This window comes from Coffea arabica, chromosome 2e, assembly GCF_036785885.1.
Source record: "Coffea arabica cultivar ET-39 chromosome 2e, Coffea Arabica ET-39 HiFi, whole genome shotgun sequence".
Lineage (NCBI taxonomy): Eukaryota > Viridiplantae > Streptophyta > Magnoliopsida > Gentianales > Rubiaceae > Coffea > Coffea arabica.
In genome coordinates this window covers 12911940-12933470 of record NC_092313.1, presented here as the reverse complement: position 1 = coordinate 12933470, position 21531 = coordinate 12911940, and the positions used below count along the sequence as shown (strand labels likewise).

The 21531-nt window shown below is 40.7% G+C and overlaps 1 protein-coding gene across 1 annotated transcript; it reads right to left on the bottom strand.

The window, feature by feature from the left end:
- Positions 1 to 7927: 7927 nt before the first annotated feature.
- LOC113731039 (GDSL esterase/lipase At1g28590-like) lies at positions 7928 to 12241 on the bottom strand. The gene is made up of 5 exons (XM_027256076.2): positions 11861 to 12241; positions 11532 to 11759; positions 8894 to 9042; positions 8502 to 8781; positions 7928 to 8309 (listed from the first exon to the last, which is right to left on the bottom strand). Exons 1-5 carry the CDS (start codon positions 12090 to 12092, stop codon positions 8050 to 8052), a joined length of 1149 nt encoding a protein of 382 aa, XP_027111877.1. The 5' UTR covers positions 12093 to 12241; the 3' UTR covers positions 7928 to 8049.
- Positions 12242 to 21531: the final 9290 nt, after the last annotated feature.

Sequence of the window (21531 nt, the reverse complement as noted above, 5' to 3'; positions counted from 1 at the left end):
GGCTGTCTATGGCCAAGACCCGTACCGGGTCAATGCTTTTTTGTTTGACCACCTCCACCAAAACTTCCTTGCTCAGATGGGCGAAAGAGGAGGACGCCAGCTTTGATAGGGCGTCCGCCCCCGCTTGTTCTGTGACCTTGGCACCCGATCAATCTCTAAGATGTCGAACAGTTTTATCGCCTCCTGCACTTTGGCCAAATACTTCTTCATGACATCCTCCTTGGCCTCGTACTCCCCGCGGACTTGGTAAACTACAAGCTGAGAGTCACTCCGGACCCTGATCGCGGTTACACCCATCTGGTGGGCTATCCGTAATCCCGTCAATAGGGTCTCGTACTCAGCCTCGTTGTTGGATGCCGGGAAGTCAAATCTAAATGCGTAGGTCAGCTCCTCCCCGGTGGGCGAGGTAAGTAGCAGGCCGGTTCCGCTTCCTTCCTTACTTGAAGCCCCGTCAACAAATAGTACCCACGGCTCTTCCGGCCGCGCCGCCTCGGGCATAGAGCTCGGCTCAGACACGGGTAAACTGGTTCCCTCGGCGAGAAAGTCTGTCAGGGCCTGGGCTTTGATAGAGGTGCGAGGCTGGTAGCCGATGTCGTGCTCGGCCAGCTCGACGGCCCATTTGGTCATTCTGCCCGAGATTTCAGGTTTCGTGAGTATCTGCCGCAAGGGTTGGTCCGTCAGGACAGTAATGCTGTGGGCCTGGAAGTAAGGTCGGAGCTTCCGGGCGGCGTGCACCAAAACGAGAACCAACTTTTCCGCCGGTGTGTACCGCGTCTCCGGCCCTTCTAAGGCTCGGCTAACGTAGTATATCGGCATTTGAGCCCCCTTGTCCTCCCGCACCAAAACCGCGCTAACGGCCTCGTTGCAAGCAGACAGGTATAGGAACAGAGTCTCCCCTGCTCCGGGGCAGTCAAAGCAGGCAGCTCGGCCAAGTATGCTTTCAGGTCGGTGAAGGCTTTCTGGCACTCCTCTGTCCATTGAAAGTCCTTTGGCGCTTTCAGGATCCGGAAGAAGGGTAGCCCCTCATCGCGGAGCGTGAGAGGAATCTATTCAGGGCGGCCATCCTCCCCGCGAGCCGTTGGACCTCTTTGACGCTCTTCGGTGGGGCCATGTCCATGATGGCCTGGAGCTTGTCCGGATTGGCCCGGATCCCTTCCCGGGAGACCAGGAAGCCCAGGAACTTTCCCGACCTAACCCCGAAAGTACACTTTTTTGGGTTCAGCCGCATCCGGCTTTCTCGCAGAATGTTCAAGATTTCCCTCAGGTCGGGAACGAGCTGCTGATCAGTTCGGCTCTTGACGATCATATCGTCCACGTAGACCTCCATACTCCTGCCGATCTGATTCTGGAACAGCTTGTTGACCAGACGTTGGTAGGTAGCTCCGGCGTTCTTCAGTCCGAACGGCATGATCCGGTAGCAGTAAATTCTTTCCTCGGTGATGAAGGAAGTCTTTTCCCGATCCTCCTCGGCCATCTCTATCTGGTGGTATCCCTTGAAAGCATCCAGGAAATACAAAACGTCAAAACCAACAGTAGCATCTACTAACCTGTCAATCCTCGGCAAGGGGAAGCAGTCCTTCGGGCAGGCTTTATTTAGATCTGTAAAGTCCACGCACATCCTCCAGGACTGGTCCTCCTTCTTCACCAGGACAGGGATGGCTAGCCAGGTCGGGTAGTAGACCTCCTGGATGATTTTGGATTCCAGCAGCTTACCGACCTCCTTCCTGATCACTTCATTCCTCTCTGGAGCAAAGTTCCTCTTCTTCTGCTTCACTGGCTTGAAGCAGGGATCTATGTTGAGGTGGTGGACAGCTAGGTCAGTCGGAATCCCAGGCATGTCCTCTACTGTCCACGCGTAGACCTGGGCGTACTCCCTTAGTAGAGCCTTCAAGTCATTCTTCTCTTTGGGGGGTAGCGACGCACCGACGCGGAGGACCCGGTCAGGCCTGTCCTCTCTCAGCGGGAACTCCTCAATCTCGTCCTGGGTGCCCGATTGCTGGGCCTCCTCCCTTGGGATGTAAGGCTCCAAGCTGGTCGTTTGGGCGACCACCTGCTCATGTCCCCGGAGCTTGGCCAGGTAGCAAGCTTGGGCCACCTCTAGGTCTCCATGCACCTCAGCTATTCCTCCCGGGGTGGGAAATTTGACGCTGAGATGGAGAGACGACGGGATAGCTCGGAGGGCGTTCAGGGCGGGCCGTCCCAAGAACAAATTGTACGGGGATGGTTGCTTGACCACCACGAAATTGACAGAGATGGTCCAGCACTTGGGTGCCTGCCCTACGGTAACCATCAGGGTGATCATCCCCTCCGGAGTGATGGGCGGTCCGGTAAAGCCCACCAGGGGTGTCCGAACTGGGGTGAGCTGTCCGTCCTCCAAGCCGAGCTCCTTGAACACCCGGTAGAACAGGATGTCCACCGCGCTCCCCTGGTCGACGTACACCTTTTTCACCCGATAATTATTGGTCACGACGTCTATCACGATGGCCTCGTGGTTACCAGACGCCAGGGGAACCGCGTCTCTCGGTCCGAAGATGATATCCTCGTCCATGCGCAGACGTTTCAGGGAGTCATCCCCCTCGGGGGGAGGTCGCCGGTTCTTCCTGGCTGCATGGCTGTCCCCCCCGTAGGGCCCCCAGCGATGGTGTTTATCACCCCCGCCAGATTCTGGGTGTCCGGGTTGGGTTAGTCGGCCCGGGGCAAGTCACGGCGCTCAGGGCGGTCGCGGCGCTGGGCCTCCCCGCGGTCACCGCGGTAGGCGCGTCCTGGCCCCAGGCCCGGTCGACCTTGCTGCACGAATCGCCCCAAGAAGCAGCGTTGGATCAGATCCTCTATCTCCTTTTGCAGGGCCCAGCACCCCTCCGTATCATGCCCAACGTCACGGTGGAAGGAACAGTACCGGTCCTGGTTTCTCTTGTTCCGGGGTGTCCCCATCTTAGGTGGCCGCCCCCCTAGGCCCTCCGCCTCTATAACGGCCAGAACTTGGGCTCTGGGCCGAGTTAGGGGGGTGTAGCCTTTTGCTGGAAGCGGCGGCTGAGCGGGGGCTTTATCCTTTGAGAGCCGGTCGAAAACATTCTTTTTGGTCGAACCGTCCTTATGCTCGGACCTTATGCTCGGACCGTCCTTACAATCTCCCCCTTTTTGATGATGACAAACAAAATGAAGATTTCTTTGATCAAATAAGTTCAAATAAAACTCCCCCTTAGAAAATGCCAACATACAAAGAAACTTCAATAAGTCCTACTCCCCCTTTTGGCATCAATCAAAAAGCCAACTCCCCCTTTATTTTTCAAGTCAAGACCATAATAGGGTCCTTGGGAGTTATTACAACATGATCTAGCAATCCACATGGATTTCATACCTTTTCTCATATTTTTCTTTACATAGCAATCATTTTGCATATGTCCAAATTGGCAACAAAAGTGACACATGATAGAAGTATTTTGCACATAGGTGGATTTAATGCAACTAATTTTCTTACTTCTTATCATAGCAAACTTATTTGTACCTTGAAAAGATTTGCTTTCTTTTGTTTGAGAAAACGTTTGTTTTTCATTTTGGAGAAACTCGTTCAAGTCATTAATTCTTTTCTTTAACACATTTTGTTCCTCCAACATTTTTTCATAAAACTTTGTTTTCTCTTCCAACTTCCTTTTCAAATTATTTTTGCAATCAAAAACATTTTTTTGTTTTTTTAAATCATCATTTTCCATTCTCAAACATTTGTTTTCTTGAAAAAGTTTGGAGTTTTCTTCCAACAAATCATTTATTTTTGTTTTCAAATCTTTATTTTTAGCATAAGATTTCCTCAAACTTTTATGCATTTTAATCATAAGAATTTTCACATCATCATCTTCATTATCTTCATCACAAGAAGAGTGATAAGAACTTACCTCATCTTCTCCAACGGCCATTAGTGCCATTTGGGCCAACTCTTCTTTTTCTCTTTTTGAATTGCATTCATCCCATGTAATTTTGCAATCTCCTCTTGAACATCTCTTGTTGAAGATCTTCTTGAAACTTTTGATGTGAGGAGTTATATCATTGTCCACTTCCATGATTTCATTACCCATGAAGGATGGGTTATCCCCCACTTGAGATGCTTTAAAAGCTATGCCTCTCTTATACATTCTTGCATTTTCTTCCTCTTGCACTTTGAAATTCAGCTTTAATTCATAAGAGGTTAGGGTATCCACAAGAGATTCAATGGACATAGAATTTAAATCCTTTGCCTCTTCTATAGCATTTATTTTGTTTTCCCATTCTTTTGGCAAGGCATTCAAAATCTTTCTATTTTTCTCACCCAAAGAATATTCTTTTCCAAGCAATTTAAGATCTTGAATAATGTCACAAAATCTACTACACATCTTATCAACATTTTCAAGAGGATGCATTTTGAAAAATTCATATTGAGAAACAAGCAAAGATTTCTTTTGTTCTTTAATATCTTGGTTACCTTCATGAAATACACACAATTTATCCCAAATATCTTTAGCTGATTTACAACCTTTAATCCTACTAGATTCATTTACATCTAATGCATTGTACAATATACACATGGCCTTGGCATTCAAAGAAAGGTATCTCTTGTCTTTTTCATTCAATTCTTGTCTAGTCTTTAATCTACTCAAATTGGTGGTAGAGTCAACTATTCTAGCTTCATAAGGACCATCTTCTACCACATACCATAATTCAATATAAACAGATTGTAAGAAAATCATCATTCTTTGTTTCCACATGCTAAAATGAGAACCATTAAACATAGGTGGTCTATCAATAGATTGCCCTTCTAAAAAGGAAACTTTTATGGTTGCCATGATCTTTACTCCAAGCCGATTGAGCTTCGTCTCAAGGAGACCAAGCTCTGATACCAATTGTAAGTGTCCGGTGCAACCCAAAGAGTACAAACAATTTCACAATGATGCACAAAGATATATCAAATTTAAGCACAATAAAGAAAACTTAATTAAAGAGAAAAGATAAGAAATGCAAACCAAATATCAATCCAATAGCCTCTTCAATAGATGACGATGCTAACCAAGATGTACATGTGAAGGCTCACTCCTTCCTCACCCCAAACACACTTTGGTTGAGCTAAGGAGTTTTACAACTATTCTAGTTAACCCTCAACAACCTACACTTGAAAGATCACACACCCAATTAAGAACTATTTTATACAAATGAGGCAACCTTCACCAAGGTTTTACCACTTCAAGTGATAGGTTCACCTTCACCAAGGTTTTATTTCTCCTAGAGAGTAACCTTCACTTGAGCAACCTCACAACCCAACTTTCCCAACCCCTTATACAACCAACAAAGAATCTTTCTACTCAAAAATCTCACTTGTAAGCTTGTATTTTGTGTTGGCAAAAGTCCTTTTACTTCTTGTGCTTTGGGATGTTTATAGAAGGTGAGAAATGGCTCCAAAAGACTCTCCAACGGTCAAATATTAAATGCTGTCAAAACTAGCCGTTGGCCTGTCGGACGTCCGAACCACCTGTCGGGCGTCCGAACCCTGCGTCCAAACCACCTGTCGGAAGTCCGAACCCTGCGTCCGAACGTTGTCCAGAGAGTTATCAAATCTTCGTGGAATTTTTAGGACGTCCGATGAAATCGATGTGCGTCCGAGGCGTGCGTCCGATCCTTCCGGACGTCCGATGCTTCCTCACGAGCGTCCGACAGAGTTTCCTTCTTGATGTTCTTCATCCTTTCGGACGTCCGATAGCTTCCTTTTGGACGTCCCACATGAGTACCCTGTTTTTGCTTCTTCTTTTGTGCCACAAGAATCTGTTCTAACAAATTGCTCACATAAAAATATTAGCCCAAATCTACATTTTGGTTTGTTAATCATCAAAACCAAGGACTGATCAACCAAGGTCAACATCCTTTGAGAGCCGGTCGAAAACATTCTTTTTGGTCGAACCGTCCTTATGCTCGGACGGGTTCACCCGTCCTCTGCGATCTCCGAGCTCCATATCTGATTCTCTCTTCAGGCGACCAGCCTCTTCCGCATTAGCGGCCGCGTGCGCCCTGGTCAAGAGTTCTTCCAGGTTACCGGGGGGCTTCTCGGCGAACTTGTAGAAGAGCTCTTCCACCCTAAGCCCATTCATGAATGCGGCCATGACCACCTTCTCGTCTTTGTCCCTGATCTGCAAGCTCTCCGTGTTGAAGCGGGTCATGAAACTCCTCAGGGACTCGTCCGGTTTCTGCTTGATGGCCATCAGATGAGTCGCGTTTTTAGAGTAAGTCTTCGAGGAGACGAACTACGCGGCGAACTGTTTGGCCAGCTCGGCGAAACTCCGGATCGACCCCGGCGTTAGGCCCTGGAACCAGAGCCGGGCCTTCCCCTTCAGAAACATGGGAAAGGTCTTGCAGCAGAGTGCATCCGCGGCGGTTTGCAGACGCATGTGTGTCAGGAAGACCGAGAGGTGGTCTTCCGGGTCGGTCGAGTCGTCGTACAGTTCGATGTTCGGGATTTTGAATCTCCGCGGCAATGGGTAATCTTCTATTTCTCGGGTGAAGGGCGAGGCTGTATAGTTGTCCTCGTACAGCCGCGGCCGCAGGATCTGCTCAAACTCATCCCGGACAGGCGGCCACTGGGGAGGGTCTCGCAGCCGGCTCTTGATAGATCGGGAGAGGAGCGCTCAGGCTCGTTCCGCGCGAGCTTCCACGAGGAGGGATTCCTCGGTCGGCCCCCCGCGGTCCGATCGCGAGAATATCTCTCGCTGTCACCGACCACCGAGGCCCGCGGCCGAGGGGGAGTCCGTTTCCGTTTCCTCTTGGGGGGCTGGTCCCGGGACTCATCCTCCGAGGGAACGGGAGGCGATTCCCTCTCCTTTCCCTTCGCCTTGGAGGTTTGTGCACCCCCCGCTTCACCCCTCTCCTTTGCCTGTCGGATTATATCCTCCAGCATGGGAAGGTTCTCCGTCACGAACTGAAAGATCTGCTGTCTCAGTTCCCCTGAAAGGGCTGAACCCCCAGCGCCCCGAGCCGCCTCGGTCTCCGCTCGCCGGGACCCCTCGCCGGCTCCTGGATCGGTGTTCTCAACGGTTCGCTTAGAACGTGTTTTCGCCATCAACACAACTACTTGTACCTTTCTTCGATTCCCACAGACGGCGCCAACTGAAGAAGCACGGAACTTCCTCGGACCGAACTGAGCTGATGAGCTCGGCTTGCTGATGGAAAGAGCGCGTCCTAAGCCTGAAAGACAAACAAGAGAGTGAACTAATAGGGGCCCTGAGGTTGTCCCCGAGGGCACTCCGACGGTCAAGTTAGTTTTCCGGTGAGTGGGGTTCACGGGAAGTAGAACGGTCGGGAGTAATCGTCCAATAGTGAGCGTACCTTGCGCAGTCACTGTGCGTTACCATTGATACCTGCTTAGGAGCCCGACCTCCGTACGTTTCGGGACTTACCCAGAATAGCCTCAATCCCGTTCTGAGTAGAGAACAATCCCGACCTATGCGGGATTGTTCTCTGGAGCCCCTTAGAGCCCTAGCGGCGGAGTGCTCGCGGGACAATTCACATGGGCCCAGGGTCTAAACCCAGCTCGGAGCTCCCTGGGCTGCCACGTGTACAGGCCCAGGACGGGGCCTCTGCAGTGTCTTTACTTGAGGAATAGCAATACATTTCCTAGCTATGATCCATGTTAAACATTTGAATTTTAATCTATATTGTCGTGCGCAATAATGCGTGTCAAATTTTGTGAAAGTTGCCCGGAGACCATAATCCATGTTGGACACGTCGTCTCTTAACACCCATTTGCAACTAATTGATGTAACTCGACATTGATGAGATTTAGAAACTGAATTGTGGACTTGATTGAAGTTTCTGCAGTTGAAGTAGGTGAACGACGGCTAAAATCCTCCAAGTTTGTGCTGTTGGGTTTGAAAAAGCTAGTTTATAATGAACCTGGCTTCCATTTTAAAATCAATTGACATGAATATCTTGACTCAAAATCTTATTTAAATGGTGGGAGTTGCTTGAAAATCAATGTAGATTATTCCACCAGAAGGAGGAAGGCATTGGGAAACAACAAAATGCTTCTCCACAGACCTAATTTTGATGGGAAAGACCCCCACCAGAGGGAAACTTAGCACAAATTAAATTAATGGGAGGAGCTGAATACGACCCTTCAAATAGACCCTTGACGATTAATCTATTGGCTGCTTCTGTCAGATGCAAACCATCCCAGCAGACATACGCGGAAGGGTCAGGACAACCAGTTGTCGGCGGGTCTCCACAACCCACAGATGAATCAAAATTATATGGGCCACCAGCTCCGCAGCAGGCTGACAGAGTTCCTCCTGTGAATCCTGCAATAAACATTTTATTGAGGGTAAACATAAAAAATTTAACTCCCCCACCAACTCTTGACAAGCGACGGAATGTTTTTCTACGAAAATTCCAAAACCTCCAATCCAAACGGGAAAACTTTAGAGTGGAAAATTGAGTAGTGATAAAGTCGGATAATACAAATTGTACCAAGTAAAGAGATAGAGACGTACCGAATTCTTTTGGCGAGCGATAGAATCGAATTGCAGAATTGTAGTAATCAGCATAGATAATTGTTACATGAGGATGAAGCTCCCTAATGCGATTAAGTTCAATTTGGAGCAACTCATTATGGTGCTTTGCAAAGTCGTTTAACCAATTAATGCAGCCAGTAGCCTCGTCGTAGTCGTAATCCCTATTGGAGTTCTGGAAGTATGTTAGATAGGCGGCCGAGCATCCCAATGGTAGGTTGCCGGGAACTATGAAATTCGCCGCCCCAAGTTGAATCATGTCCTGCCGCCGGAAGCCCAAAAGAATTGATATATTCAGATAGCTGAAGTGACGAAGATATATAGCAACTGATGGCAGAGTTTGATGAGAAGAAATTGCAGTTGGAATATCTTACTGTTATGGCCGAACTGATGGCTCCAACAACTGCGGGAACGAATGTTTTGACCTCCTCGATGCTTCTTCCTTGAAGAAGAGCATGGTTGTAATCGTTGCCTCCAATTTCTCCCATCACAGTTAGCGAGCTCTGAAGATATTGCATGCATTCTGTTGATCATGATCAGCATAAGATTTCAATACTTTGATATGTACATGCAAGCGCTAGAAAATATTATGGGAAAACAATTTTGATGAATTTTTTGAAGTAACCTATCTAGCTTGCATGTTATCTAATACTAGGAAAATAGAAATGTGACATGCGCTGTTATTTTGAAAGTTACTCACTAATTTTTCTTTTTCAAGCCTATTGTTATACTACTCCTTATTCCAATATTTTAGATAATTTCACTTATACATTTTAGACACTTAATTACATGAAGATTCAAAATTTCAAATGATATAAACAACTAGAATTCTATCTAATATATCTTACAAAACATGATTTTATTCCTTGAAAATTTCAAAGCATTTAAGTTGCCCTTTAATTCAAAGCATCACATGTGTCTGGCTATGTCTTGCCTCGCCAATTTCACACGCCTAACGCTTGTACATAAACTTATTCTCTTGTCCACTTCGAATTAGTGGATAATCAAAACCTATGTTTTGAATAAAAAATGAGCATTGAATGATTTTTGTCAAGGATTATCGATATTAAAAAGTGATACATGAGTGTGTAATTTTAGTTCAAAAATTTGCTCAAAAATAAAAGATGAACCAAATTTTGAGAGGAAAATATGTTTAGTACTATTTTTTAGAAAAGGAGGTTAAATATAACAAACTTATCACATGCAAAAAACAAAAATTATCACACGCCAAAACTTCAAAGGTGCACCATGGCCCACTTGATAACCAGATTAAGAAATGTATTCAAGCAAACCTAAGAAGTGCCTAAGCATAAATGGGATATGATACTAAATTCTAGTACTTTTTTTCTTCAAATATGATAATTTCTATTCTAAATCTACTCCTATTTTACATTAAGGAGAAGAGAGACTTAGAGGGTACTGACACTAAAAGGAAGGGATGGACCCAAAGGGGTCAAAGGAAGACTTAGACGAAACTGAACGGTTGGTAAATGGTAAAATTTTTAGAAAATTTTGAACAAAAATACAAATTGTGGGATTTAATTCCTTAACATATTCTCTATAGAGTTTCGACCATTCATACTCTCTGTAATAGAGTAGTTAGCCATCATTTACTCAACCCAACTTAATGACGTCACCTAACATATTCCAAAATATTTGTTGTATTGAATAGATTGGATTGAGTACACGTGACATTGGTCCATTGTTCCCTACAAATTGAATATTGTGGGACGAGACTTGCATATTGTGGTCGAAACTCTATTATAAAGAGTATGAACGGATCGAAGACCTTAGGAGGATAATAGAGTCGTTGGGTGATGTTCTCTTAATGGAATGCGTTTTCGTTTTTCTGTGGGCCATCCATTGACCACGACGCTCCAAACCGAGCCACACATGGAAGTTTTTTTTTTCTTTTTCTGGCCAAACACATGGAATCTTCTTGAGCTTGGTCCACAACACTCCAAATAATTATTTCTATCCTGACAATGATGTCACTACCGACATGATGGTTTGAAAAAAATAAAAAATTTCAGAAACATGAAAAAAAAAAATGATGGTTTGGACGCCAAAATGTTGATTTATCGTAGAGGTTGTACAAAAGGGTAGAAAGCTTCTCAAAAAAAACAGATCCGGGGCAGTGTAAAGATAGTACGTGTATACGTTTTTTCACTAAAATAATGAGCAGGTTCCTTAAATTCCTTCTTTTTTCATGGTCCTACTAATTTTTCTGAAGGCAGGAAAGGGCAAAGTATTGCTTATGAGAAACAAAAGGCAAATTCTTAAATCCTGATGAGAGTAATTTTTTTTTTTTTGGCATGTTGAGGGTATTTTTCAGCATGTGTCAGATTAGTATCACAAGCCAAAAAATGAGTGTCTAAAAGTGTAAAACTGATATTCTTAAAAGGTAATATTGATATTTTTAAATGGTAAATCCTTACGTGACAAATAGTGATTGATTTTTTTTTTTTTTGTAATAGAACTCAGAAATAAATCGCAACGGATCTTCTGTCTCACACCCTGTGCTATTATCTATCCCATTTTCTATTATATTGCTATTTCTTCTACATAAATACCATGTTTTAGTTCTCTTTTTGTTTCGTTAAGATCCAATAACTATTAATTGAATAAAAAATAAATACAACAGTTTCAAAAAATTAATATATAATAAAAAATTAAAAAATACAACAAAAAATTCATAAAAAATCTTATTTTTTATGTATTTTAATTTTTTGATTTTGTTAAATTTTGTATATTACTTAGTTAATAGTTATTGGATCTTAACGAAATAAAAAGAGAACTCAAACATAGTGTTTATGTAGGAGAAATATCACAGAATATGGGACAGAAGATCCGTTGCGTAAATAAACCCTTAACTAGTGGCTTGTATGTATGTGTACACGCGCACGTGTGTGTGTGTGTGAGATTTACATGTATTTAACTAATTATATGCATGGTCTACGACACGGTTACACATATTTACTGCATCAACAATTTGAAGCAAAAGTTACTGACTAGCTTTTGTGCCACATAAAGATGGCAACAAGTCTTTGAACCAATCCAGCTGAACTCGCAAAGTGAAGTTGGTGACACTTTCAGAAATTCCCCTCTCGTCAAAAAATGAAGGGTCCAGAGCTTTAGCTCCTGCTACTGCAAAATTGACGCCAGCATAAAAATCCCTGCTGCTCTTTGCATTCCTAATACTAACATATGGCGGAGGAATTGGAAGTCCAAAATTCTGAGCTGCAAGGTTGCAGAAAAACCAGGTAAGAAACCATGAGATTTCAACAGAGCTTAGTGATGCATGATTTATAAGAAAAAAAAAAAAAAGAAGTACGATCAACCTATCATATCCACGATGAGACGACCATCACAACATCTGCCAGTAGGTTGGCCAAAGTAGGTTTCTCCATTGGGCGGGCGACCCTGGTGTATCGTCTTTGGGGATGAGAAGCCGAGTAGATTTCCATTATCCGAAAGTGAATCGCCAAAAGAAAATATGGATGTATAGCATTCGGAGGCAGACTGAGAAACAATCATCAATAAAAAAATGATGCACAAATATGATTTAGTCATGGCGGCAGCAAAAGAATGAAAGGAAGAAGTGAAATGCTAGAAGATGAGAACTACAATACTTTAATTTTGTTTTTCTGATTTATATAGAAACTAGTGGTTGAAATTCTCAGTTGATTTCCTTGGGTGCTTTTATTTCACACTGACCCGTTCAGTAACATAATTGCAGTGGAGCCAAACATATATTTTCCCGTGACAGCGAAAGTCTGCCTAGAGGCTAGTCACTCACGTTTCTAATTTTAGATTGTGATGAATGAAACGTGTGCAAAAGTCCAACTCGACTACTTAGACCGTCTACAATTATTGCGGTGCGAGGAAAACGTTGCTTGTCTGTAAGTTAATAGAGTACATTGTTCACACTCCCTCCCTTCCTTTTTTTTATAATTGAAGTTTAAAAAATTTGCTCTAGTATACTTTTATCTATTATTTTATTATTTCCATATAATATTAATTATTTTTTTATAATTTTACCCTTTTATCTCTCTTTTCTAATACAGGGTTCTTAATTACTATTCATAGTAATTATTGCATTACTTTTGGCCTAATAAAACAGCACCATTTAGTACTCTAGTGAGAGAAAATATGGGTGAATTGGGTACTCTAGTGTACAGAGTTAAGCAATGAAAAACTTTTCTTAATTAATGTGTAAAATCTTAAATGTCAGTTATAAAAAAGGGAGGAAGTATTAAAGATGACCACATGGCATTGCCCATCGTGCCAAGTGCCAACTGTAATTATAGATTTACGAGCTTTTGGTCACGGTGTGGCCTGCATGTAGGATGTGTACGGTACTATGATTGAATTTTGAATTTTATGTGTAATAATTTTTATGAGTTGGAGTTGTTGAGTTAAATTTATAATTTTTTGTTACATTATTGCATGATTAAAAGTGTTAATTGACTTGTTTAAAGACAAAGTGATAGTTTGTATTGTCCGCATATTAAATCAAGGTTCAAAATTGGAAATTTTCATATTATTATTTGGTAGTGTTTTAGTCAAATTAGAGTTTTAGTAATTCTATTGGAGTTAAATTATGGTAGTTTTATTGTTTAGGAATTAATATCTTATTAGGAAAATTCTTATGGTTGTAAGACTTGTGTATCAAGTCGTTTATAGAGAGACATATTATTGTGTTTAGTTGAGAATAGTGAAAAATTGAGTTCTTATGATGTGATTAATAAATTATTGTTTGTATTATTCCTCTTCTTCCATACATATTTTTATGTATATAAATTTCTTTCCCATATATATTGATTTTATGAAATATATATCTTATATATTTTTGGTGAATTTTTTGGTTTCTATGTGTATATTGATTGTGAATAATTTGTGGGTAAAACGTGGATTTGATTTGTGAGAAAAATAATAAATTTATCGTAGATACAGTTAAATGTCTAATCAAACATGTCTACAATTAGTTTGTGCTGATGATAGGAATTTGGAAAGGATATAAAGAAAAGCAGAGAAAAAAATAGAGCTTGTGATGATGTGCAATAAATGCTACTCCCTTCGTCCAACTTTGATAGTCCTGTTTTCCTTTTTCGTCTGTCCCAAATTGTAGTCCACTTTCCAATTGAAGAATGTAGTTGTATTTTAATTTTCCTAAAATACCCTTATTGAATGTAAGTTGTTGTTACTATAAACCTATCCCATTTAATGAGAGTTGATTCTTTTTTACCATCAATTCAAGTTCCCATAAAATTGTACTCTAATTAATGTGAGGGCATTTTAGGAAAATAGCTATCTAAATTGATTGTTCCAACAAAGTTAACTAATTTTTCTTAAACTGTGTGAAAAAAGAACTAGAACTATCAAAGTGGGACGGGGGAGTAATAATCTTCGTCTGCCATTAACACAAAATCCTAAATCTGCTTATCCAAATTATTGGACACATGGACAGAAGAAGGTAAACGATTAAAAGTGACCTAAATCACTGCACAAGGTACAACAGAAAGGTGCAATTGAAAACGTGAAAAGACCGAAAAACTTACTGAACCAACCAAATTTGCCAAAACAGAAAGAGGCCCAGCACAAAAGTTACCGTCATTCCTTCCAAAATAGCGTGGAAGAGTCCCCGCTTTTATATAGTTAAGGATAAGGGTTTACAGGCTTACGGCTTACTTGTGGGGCTGGAAGTGACAACTCAGATTCACGGATCCTAGCCCTAGGCAAAGGCTTGTACTGTATATATAGACCTCCCCTCCCTTCAATTTTCATTTTCCATTTTGTTTCTTGGGCAACATCCATGGATCCATCTCACCCAATCCGCAAACTAAGCCCCCACGTCCCAGGCCCCACAGTCACCCACCCGGCCCAACCACCAAAAAGTTTTCATTTTTCTTTTCCTTTTTCTCAAACTAATTAAATTTAGATCATGTTTGATAACTTAGTTCAGCATTTAAATTTAATGAATTCAAATCTTAATATATTCAGATCTTTTGATAATAAAAAATTGAACATCTAAATTAATTAAGTGGGATTAATTTTTTTAAATAAAATTTACTCTCAAAATTAAGTGATAAACTATTCACTTATTACTGTGATATGCACTCAAATGTATTAGATCTAATATTTAATAATTTAATAACTTAATGGATTTGAATTTCAAATTTTAAATTTTAGACTTCGGTTTCAAATTTCAATTTTATCAAACGCATCCTTAATTTGTGATTTTGGCAGAACATCTGGGTATTGCAGAATAACTTATGAGCTCACAACATTTAAACCCAAATCTTAGATTTTGAGAGGAAGAGGGAAAGATGACCCGAGAAGGAAAGCGAAAAGGAAGGCAGCAATTGGTTCACAACTCTAGGTGCTGGTGATGACAAAAAGGGAGGGGCAAAGAGCAAACATGGTGCAGAGGATACGGCAGAGGTAGGAGGTAAGGAAGTGTTGATAACGATGGTGGCGAGAAGCGGGCTGTGGTGGTGGATGGTAGGAAGTGCATCTACTGGAATTGATCGCGGATTGGAGTTGAAGAGAGCCTCACGGATGGAATGATTTGCAGGGTAAGTGAGTGCTGAGTCTGAGCTTTGGACTAAAGAGAAAAAATTCACTTTTATTGATGTGGCAGATCTTACACCTGTCGCTTTAGGAGTGGCCCTATAGATGGATTCCACCCATATTTTTGCCATAATGCCATTGTATTGTCTACACCAAGTCCGTTTTAGGTACAATAATTGCGCACCAAAATTCATGAATGAAAAGGGAAAAATCTTTAATGGATTATGATTTTTATTGGTTTCTTTCTGGTTGATATAACTTTCAGAAGTGTACCTCTAATTCTAATATGAAAAGGCACTGTGAAATAGGGCTGGAGTTGAACCAAGTAACTCGGCTCGAACTCGCGAGCTACTTGGTCAGCAGCTCGAGCTCGAGCTCGGTTGACCCAGTTCGAGCTCGAGTTCGAGCTCGAGTTCGAGCTATCGAATCGAGCTTGATCTTGGAAATATAATACTCGAGAGCTCGACGAGCTCTATCGAGTTTTTTATAATATATATTTTAATTTTTATTATTATAAAATATCAATAATATCCTTTATTTAAAATTATATATAAAATATTAATTTTTATTACTTGAGCTTGATTAGACTTCAAATAAGCTCAATTGAGCTTGATTTGAATTAATTATATTTAATTAAACTTGAGCTCGAGTTCCATAAATTGATGTCGAACTCGAGCTCGGACTTAGTTATTTTGCCTCGAGTGCACTACTCGAGCTCGACTCGACTCGACAGCACCCCTACTGTGAAAGCAATATGCGGATACTAGCCAGAAAAAGAAAAAGCTGCTTTGATTTTTGTTAATACGAGTTTAACGTAATAAGGACCGTGTGTTAGGTAATTACTTCATTTTGAATCCGAAAAGCTTCTTGTGCTGTCAGCGGTTTCTTGTGGGGATTCATTTTTTTTTTTTCTGGCATTTTCTTACAGAAGTAAGAAGTTAGTAAATAAACCTAATCCCCACAGTAACTTCAAAAGCCGGCAACTTTTGAAGTCCTGTGAGGGACTTATCTACCCAATACCAATGTGGGATAGAAAGCCTCTCGTGGGATTCGTTGCCATTCAATTATTTAGTACAGCTGATACTTTAGCTTTCACACGACAACTACCTGGCAAATAAAAAGGGATAATTTCAGAAACTTCCCTTAAGGTTTCTGATAGTTTTACTGGCCTCCTTTGAGGTTTTTAAAATATTAGCTATCTCCCCTAAAACTAATTAGGCAGTAACAAATCCATCCCATTTCAAAAACACAAACAATATAAAAGGCCTATCAGGAGAGAGAAAAAAACTTCATTCAATAGCTACCCTCATTAATGGGTTAATTTGTAATGACTAATGAATAGTACTTAGGCATGTAACAAGAATAAAAACTCAAGAGGTGTATTTGAAACTCTCATCAAAGGCTAGGTTGCTATTACATTTTGGAAACTAGCAACCAACGGCTCTTTCTGAACAGCGTCTGATGTCTCTTTGCAACCACACTCTTGCAGGAAACTCTATATAACAGCAAAATGAAGTAGCAACACATGAAAATGCATCTTGTTGGATGTATGATGAGTTTTACATATGTTGCCAGAATTATATTACCTTAGAAGAATGGCATACTTCGGCATCTTACCGTATGAAGCAACGTGTGTGCCTTCAATTTCATGTCTGAATCAAGACTTAGGTCATGTACATCAATCACAATAACTAAATAGCTCAAAAGAGGCACCTCAATTTGGCGCCCTTGCAAATGGTCATTATTTCAGTTAAACACGCTTAGTGATGATTTTAATTAATTCAGTTAACACAATCACGAAATATCACATAAGTTTTGGGGATAATTAAGTCATTTCACCATATAATTTGTAATAATCAGGACCCACCGGGGAGGTGATTGATATTTTGAAAACCTCATGTCAGTAAAACTGTCAGAAACCTCAGGAGAGTTTATTGAAATTATCCCAATAAAAAATTAAACTCTTATCTCATAAACCAATTTGCCACGAATTGGCAGTGAGTGGATAGGAATGGCAACAAGAATGGATGGCGGTGAATTGTTATTAACATAAATAAATATAATATAATCCATAATCTTATAATAATGAATTTAGAATATTTGTCAACTGAACCAACCATCTACACCAATTCTATTCATGTACCTACTTGTCTTGTTCTAAAGCTTCAATACTAGGACGACTGGACAGGACGACGGTAAAGTCACCTATTATCAGGCTTCACTCTTGCTCTTTGCATATCATCTTCCAAATAATTCATTATACCTAACAGAGTTTAGTATATCCAGTGCTCAACGCTTTCCAAGAAACAACATCATTCGCTGACATTTCATCAAAACGCCTAGTTAGCCCATCAAGAAGTCAATTCACATATCCTGAAAGCACACTCCGTCAGAAAAAAAAAAAAATAAAAAAAAAATAAAAAAAATTCCAATTTTGACCCAAAAAAAAAAAAAAGAAAGCATAAGATTCCAAGACTCCAAATTCTTCACAAGCATCTCATTGATCAAATTGTGAAACAAAGGTGTTAGAACATAAATTTGGAAACACCAAACTCGTAACTGATATTTGGCACAAGCATGTTATACACTGCATGGGCATTCTCAGGTGTTATTTGTATAGTCTCATTGAATTTCTAATTTTCTTAGCACTTTCTTTCAATGCTTTTCTTGTTTCATTTTTTTATTTTTTTTTCAGCTCCTTTTTAAAAAAAAAAAAAAAATTTTGTTCCTTGAATTTAGTCTTGATTTATTGGATAGAAGCTTCTATAAAAGGATCAAATTGTCACCTGGAGTGCACTTGCGAGGGGAGAGGGGCACCGCGTTGCCATCCCTATGAGGGGATAGACATTTTAAAATTATGTTGAAAAAGCTGAACAAAATTAATTGGCGGTGAGTGGAGAGATTATAATATCTTTATAAACTAATTTAATAGGTCTTAAGTTAACTAAATGATGTGAGATTATTTTGTTTAACATCAATTATGACATGGACAAACATTTAAAAACCATTCAACGGGAGAGCATTTGTTTTAAAAGCCATTCAGTGAAGAGAATTTGTCATTCTCCCTTTAAAATCAATAAATCATTGAATGAAGGGAAGTACGCTAGGAAACCATATGCGTCGATTCATTGGTCTTAAAACTTGATTTCCATGCACTTCCGTGTGTGAAATTCGGTAAAGATTCAGCTCTGCTATACATATTTACTTTTTGTTGGTCTATAGCTTCCTGCGTTACTAACCAAAAAAAAAAAAAAAAAAATCTTAAATTGGTCGCACCATCGTATTACGCCTCTAGGGTATCAATGTACTAAAATTAGTTCTTGCTTCTCAAAAACCGTGTGGAATTTCTTCAGAGCTTTACGAGTCTAACAACAGAAAATTGGAGGTAACGAGCCAACCATCACAGAAGAATGGACAAGTTCAGGATGGTGCTGTTTACCTATCAGGGTGGCTGTATAAATGATTAAAGTGATTGACTACCAACTTTTCCATTGGCTGCCAGCCAATCGCCATCAGTAATTATTGTGGTCCCGTAAAACGAAGAAATTGCAAATCGTCTTTCCTAAAGCAATCACTTTCGTAATCCCGAGGATACGGCCGACATTTTGGCATTCACTAGACAACTGCCTAACAACTAAAAAATAAAAAAGCGCTTTTCTCACATTTGAGAAGTAAATTTTTTAATCGTTCATTTTAGAATATTAATTTTACATTTCTTACAAATTTAAGTTAATAAAATTTGATCTCAACTTAAATTTTTAATTACTTTTTAGTGTAAAATAATTACATGACCTACATGTAATCATTTTTTTTTATATATAAAAAGATTAAATTCCAATTTTTTAGCGATAAAAATGAACATTGATCGGGTGTCAGATCCCACCTTTTAAGAAATATAAATGTGATTCGGATCAAATCCTAATTTTTTTAAGGACAAAAATAATATAAATTAGATTATTTATTTAACTACAAATGGGATTTAACTTTTGTTTTCAAAAAAATGAATATGCGTGGTTCACGTGATGGATACAGAGTTAAAAGTAGTTAAAAACCTATATTGAAACCAAATTTTATTGATTTAATTTTATAAGAAATGTAAAATAACTATTTAAAAAGTAAAAAATAAAAAATTTCATTTGACAGAACTCATAAACCAATTTGCCATGAGGTGGCGGTGAGTGGAGAGACATTTTAAATAGTGCCATTAAAAATCTCCTGGCAGAGGCTTAGAGCAAAGTAATTAAGCAACTTCTATGTAACTTGAGTGCAACTTGGTTTTGGGCCTTTTGGCTCATTTCATCGGACTCGAGGAGAGTTCGAGAACCATTAACAACAACTTCAAGCTCGACATTAAGGATCTTCAATCAAATACTTGCAGAACCTTTTTTTTTCTTTTATTTTTTTTGGGCAAAGCTACTTGCAAGTCTTACTGAGCAGATATATGTATAATCATGAAACATGAATGAAATAATACGTGCTATTTTATCGCGTAACGTTACCATCTATCCCTTTTCAAACTGGTAATTAAAACCCTACCTACCATTTGCAATCAAGTTTTCCATCCGTGACGGAGCGACTATTTGTCATCCAAACCAACCCACCAATCAAATTACGCACATGGCTACTTGGAGTAAAGTACAACTAAGTCGGATTAAAAAAAACAATACAACTAAGTCATTATCGAAAAGCTAGCAACCGAACCCCATATGCATCAACCACCACAGCCCAAAGGCGGGTGACCACCGCCAAAGTATAAAACGTGATGGGTGGGAATCAAGGGTTCAAATTTTACATTTTATCAATTATCATATTAAAAGTGGGTTTGTTACTCGTTTGGTTCGATGGTGGTTCTATCCCCTCCAAGTTATCCATGGGCCTCCTTAAGTCCGCCACTTCCCCCTAGTGTAGAATAAATTAGATAATACAACAATTATCGTTTCTGGAAAAGAAAAAAAAACCGATATGCATCATGCATATTTAGCTGGTCACATTCGGGCTTGAGGCTTCATGAAAATTCCTAAACAATGTAACAACTAAGGGAGTTTTATATGTGTATAAAAAAGTTATGCCTTCCGATTCTACTAGAATCCTGTTAATTAATGGCGATTTTATCTTCTTTTCCATGCCCTATAATAATCTCTGTGGGGAACGAGTGTTTCTGGTAGGTCATTAGAAGCTAGTCAGCATCCACATTAAGAAAGATACCTACATTTCAACTTTATCACTCAAACACACTTACTATAATCAATTATAGAATTCAGTACCGAGTTGGTTTGCCTAGCCACTTAGGGAAGATTTAGTTCTCGCGATCATGTATAGAGAGAGAGATGGTACTTGTGACGACCCCATCTTCCCCTAAGGCGAACCAGAGGGGTCGACGGACCGCCTGCCCAACTCTCGCCAGGACTACCAACCCAAAACAAGCAAAACGAACCGAACTTGCAAAGAGAAAAATCAATAAAACAAGCGTACAAACCTTCTTAAAAGGTTCTTATCACCACAAAGTCATCACGGAAGAAAGTATAGCTCGCGAGCACTTGAATTGGTCAAGAAAAGGAAACAGAAAAATTTGCCGCGGATGAACAGTAACCGACTGCGTCACTATCCGGCCGGATATCCGGCCGGATTCTCGGCCGGATAGGAGGCAGTGGCTGGACCCCGAAGGGGTCGAAATTCCCCTGTCAATCCGGCCGGCAATCCGGCCGGAAGTTGGCCGGATTGCGTCCAGTGGCCAAAATGCCAAATTTTTTTTTCCCCTGCATATCCGGCCTTGTATCCGGCCAGAAACTGGCCGGATTCTTGGCCGGATTCTGGGCGACAGTTTTGCTAAAATCTTTTCTTCCTTCGTTCGAAAATCGTTGATCGCCCCAAACACACCAAACACAGAATACAGTTAAGCCAAGACTTAATAAAGGCATATATACAAGAAAAGGAATCACTTATACAAGTCCAAAAGATACTTGAATTCAAATACATTCAAGTTGCAAGTTCTAGAGGAGCTTTACAAAACTAGCTATCTATCTAGCTCAACTCAATCAAAACTTGTTTCCAATCCTGCTCCTGTAAGGAAAACAAAACAACGGGGGTGAGCTTACGCTCGTGAGGTACCAAATGCACAATTTCATGATACAACTAGTAACACATACATAAACACCTTCATACAACCATACACATATAAAAGGATACATGTGACCCTCAAGGGCCGGTTTCCGTTTGCCATACTTGATCGCACATGTTGACACTCCGTCAACCATTTAAACAAACCAAGATCCGTAGACACCACTTCGCACCATTTCCTTCCACCATTCACCCCCTATTCGGGCCCGCCGCCTCATAGTTCCAAAAGGGTACTACTCGAGTATACCACAAGGTCGAGGAGTTAACACTCCACTCGCCTATCAAGAACCCAAAGGCTCATTAACGAATCGCCCAAGCCCTT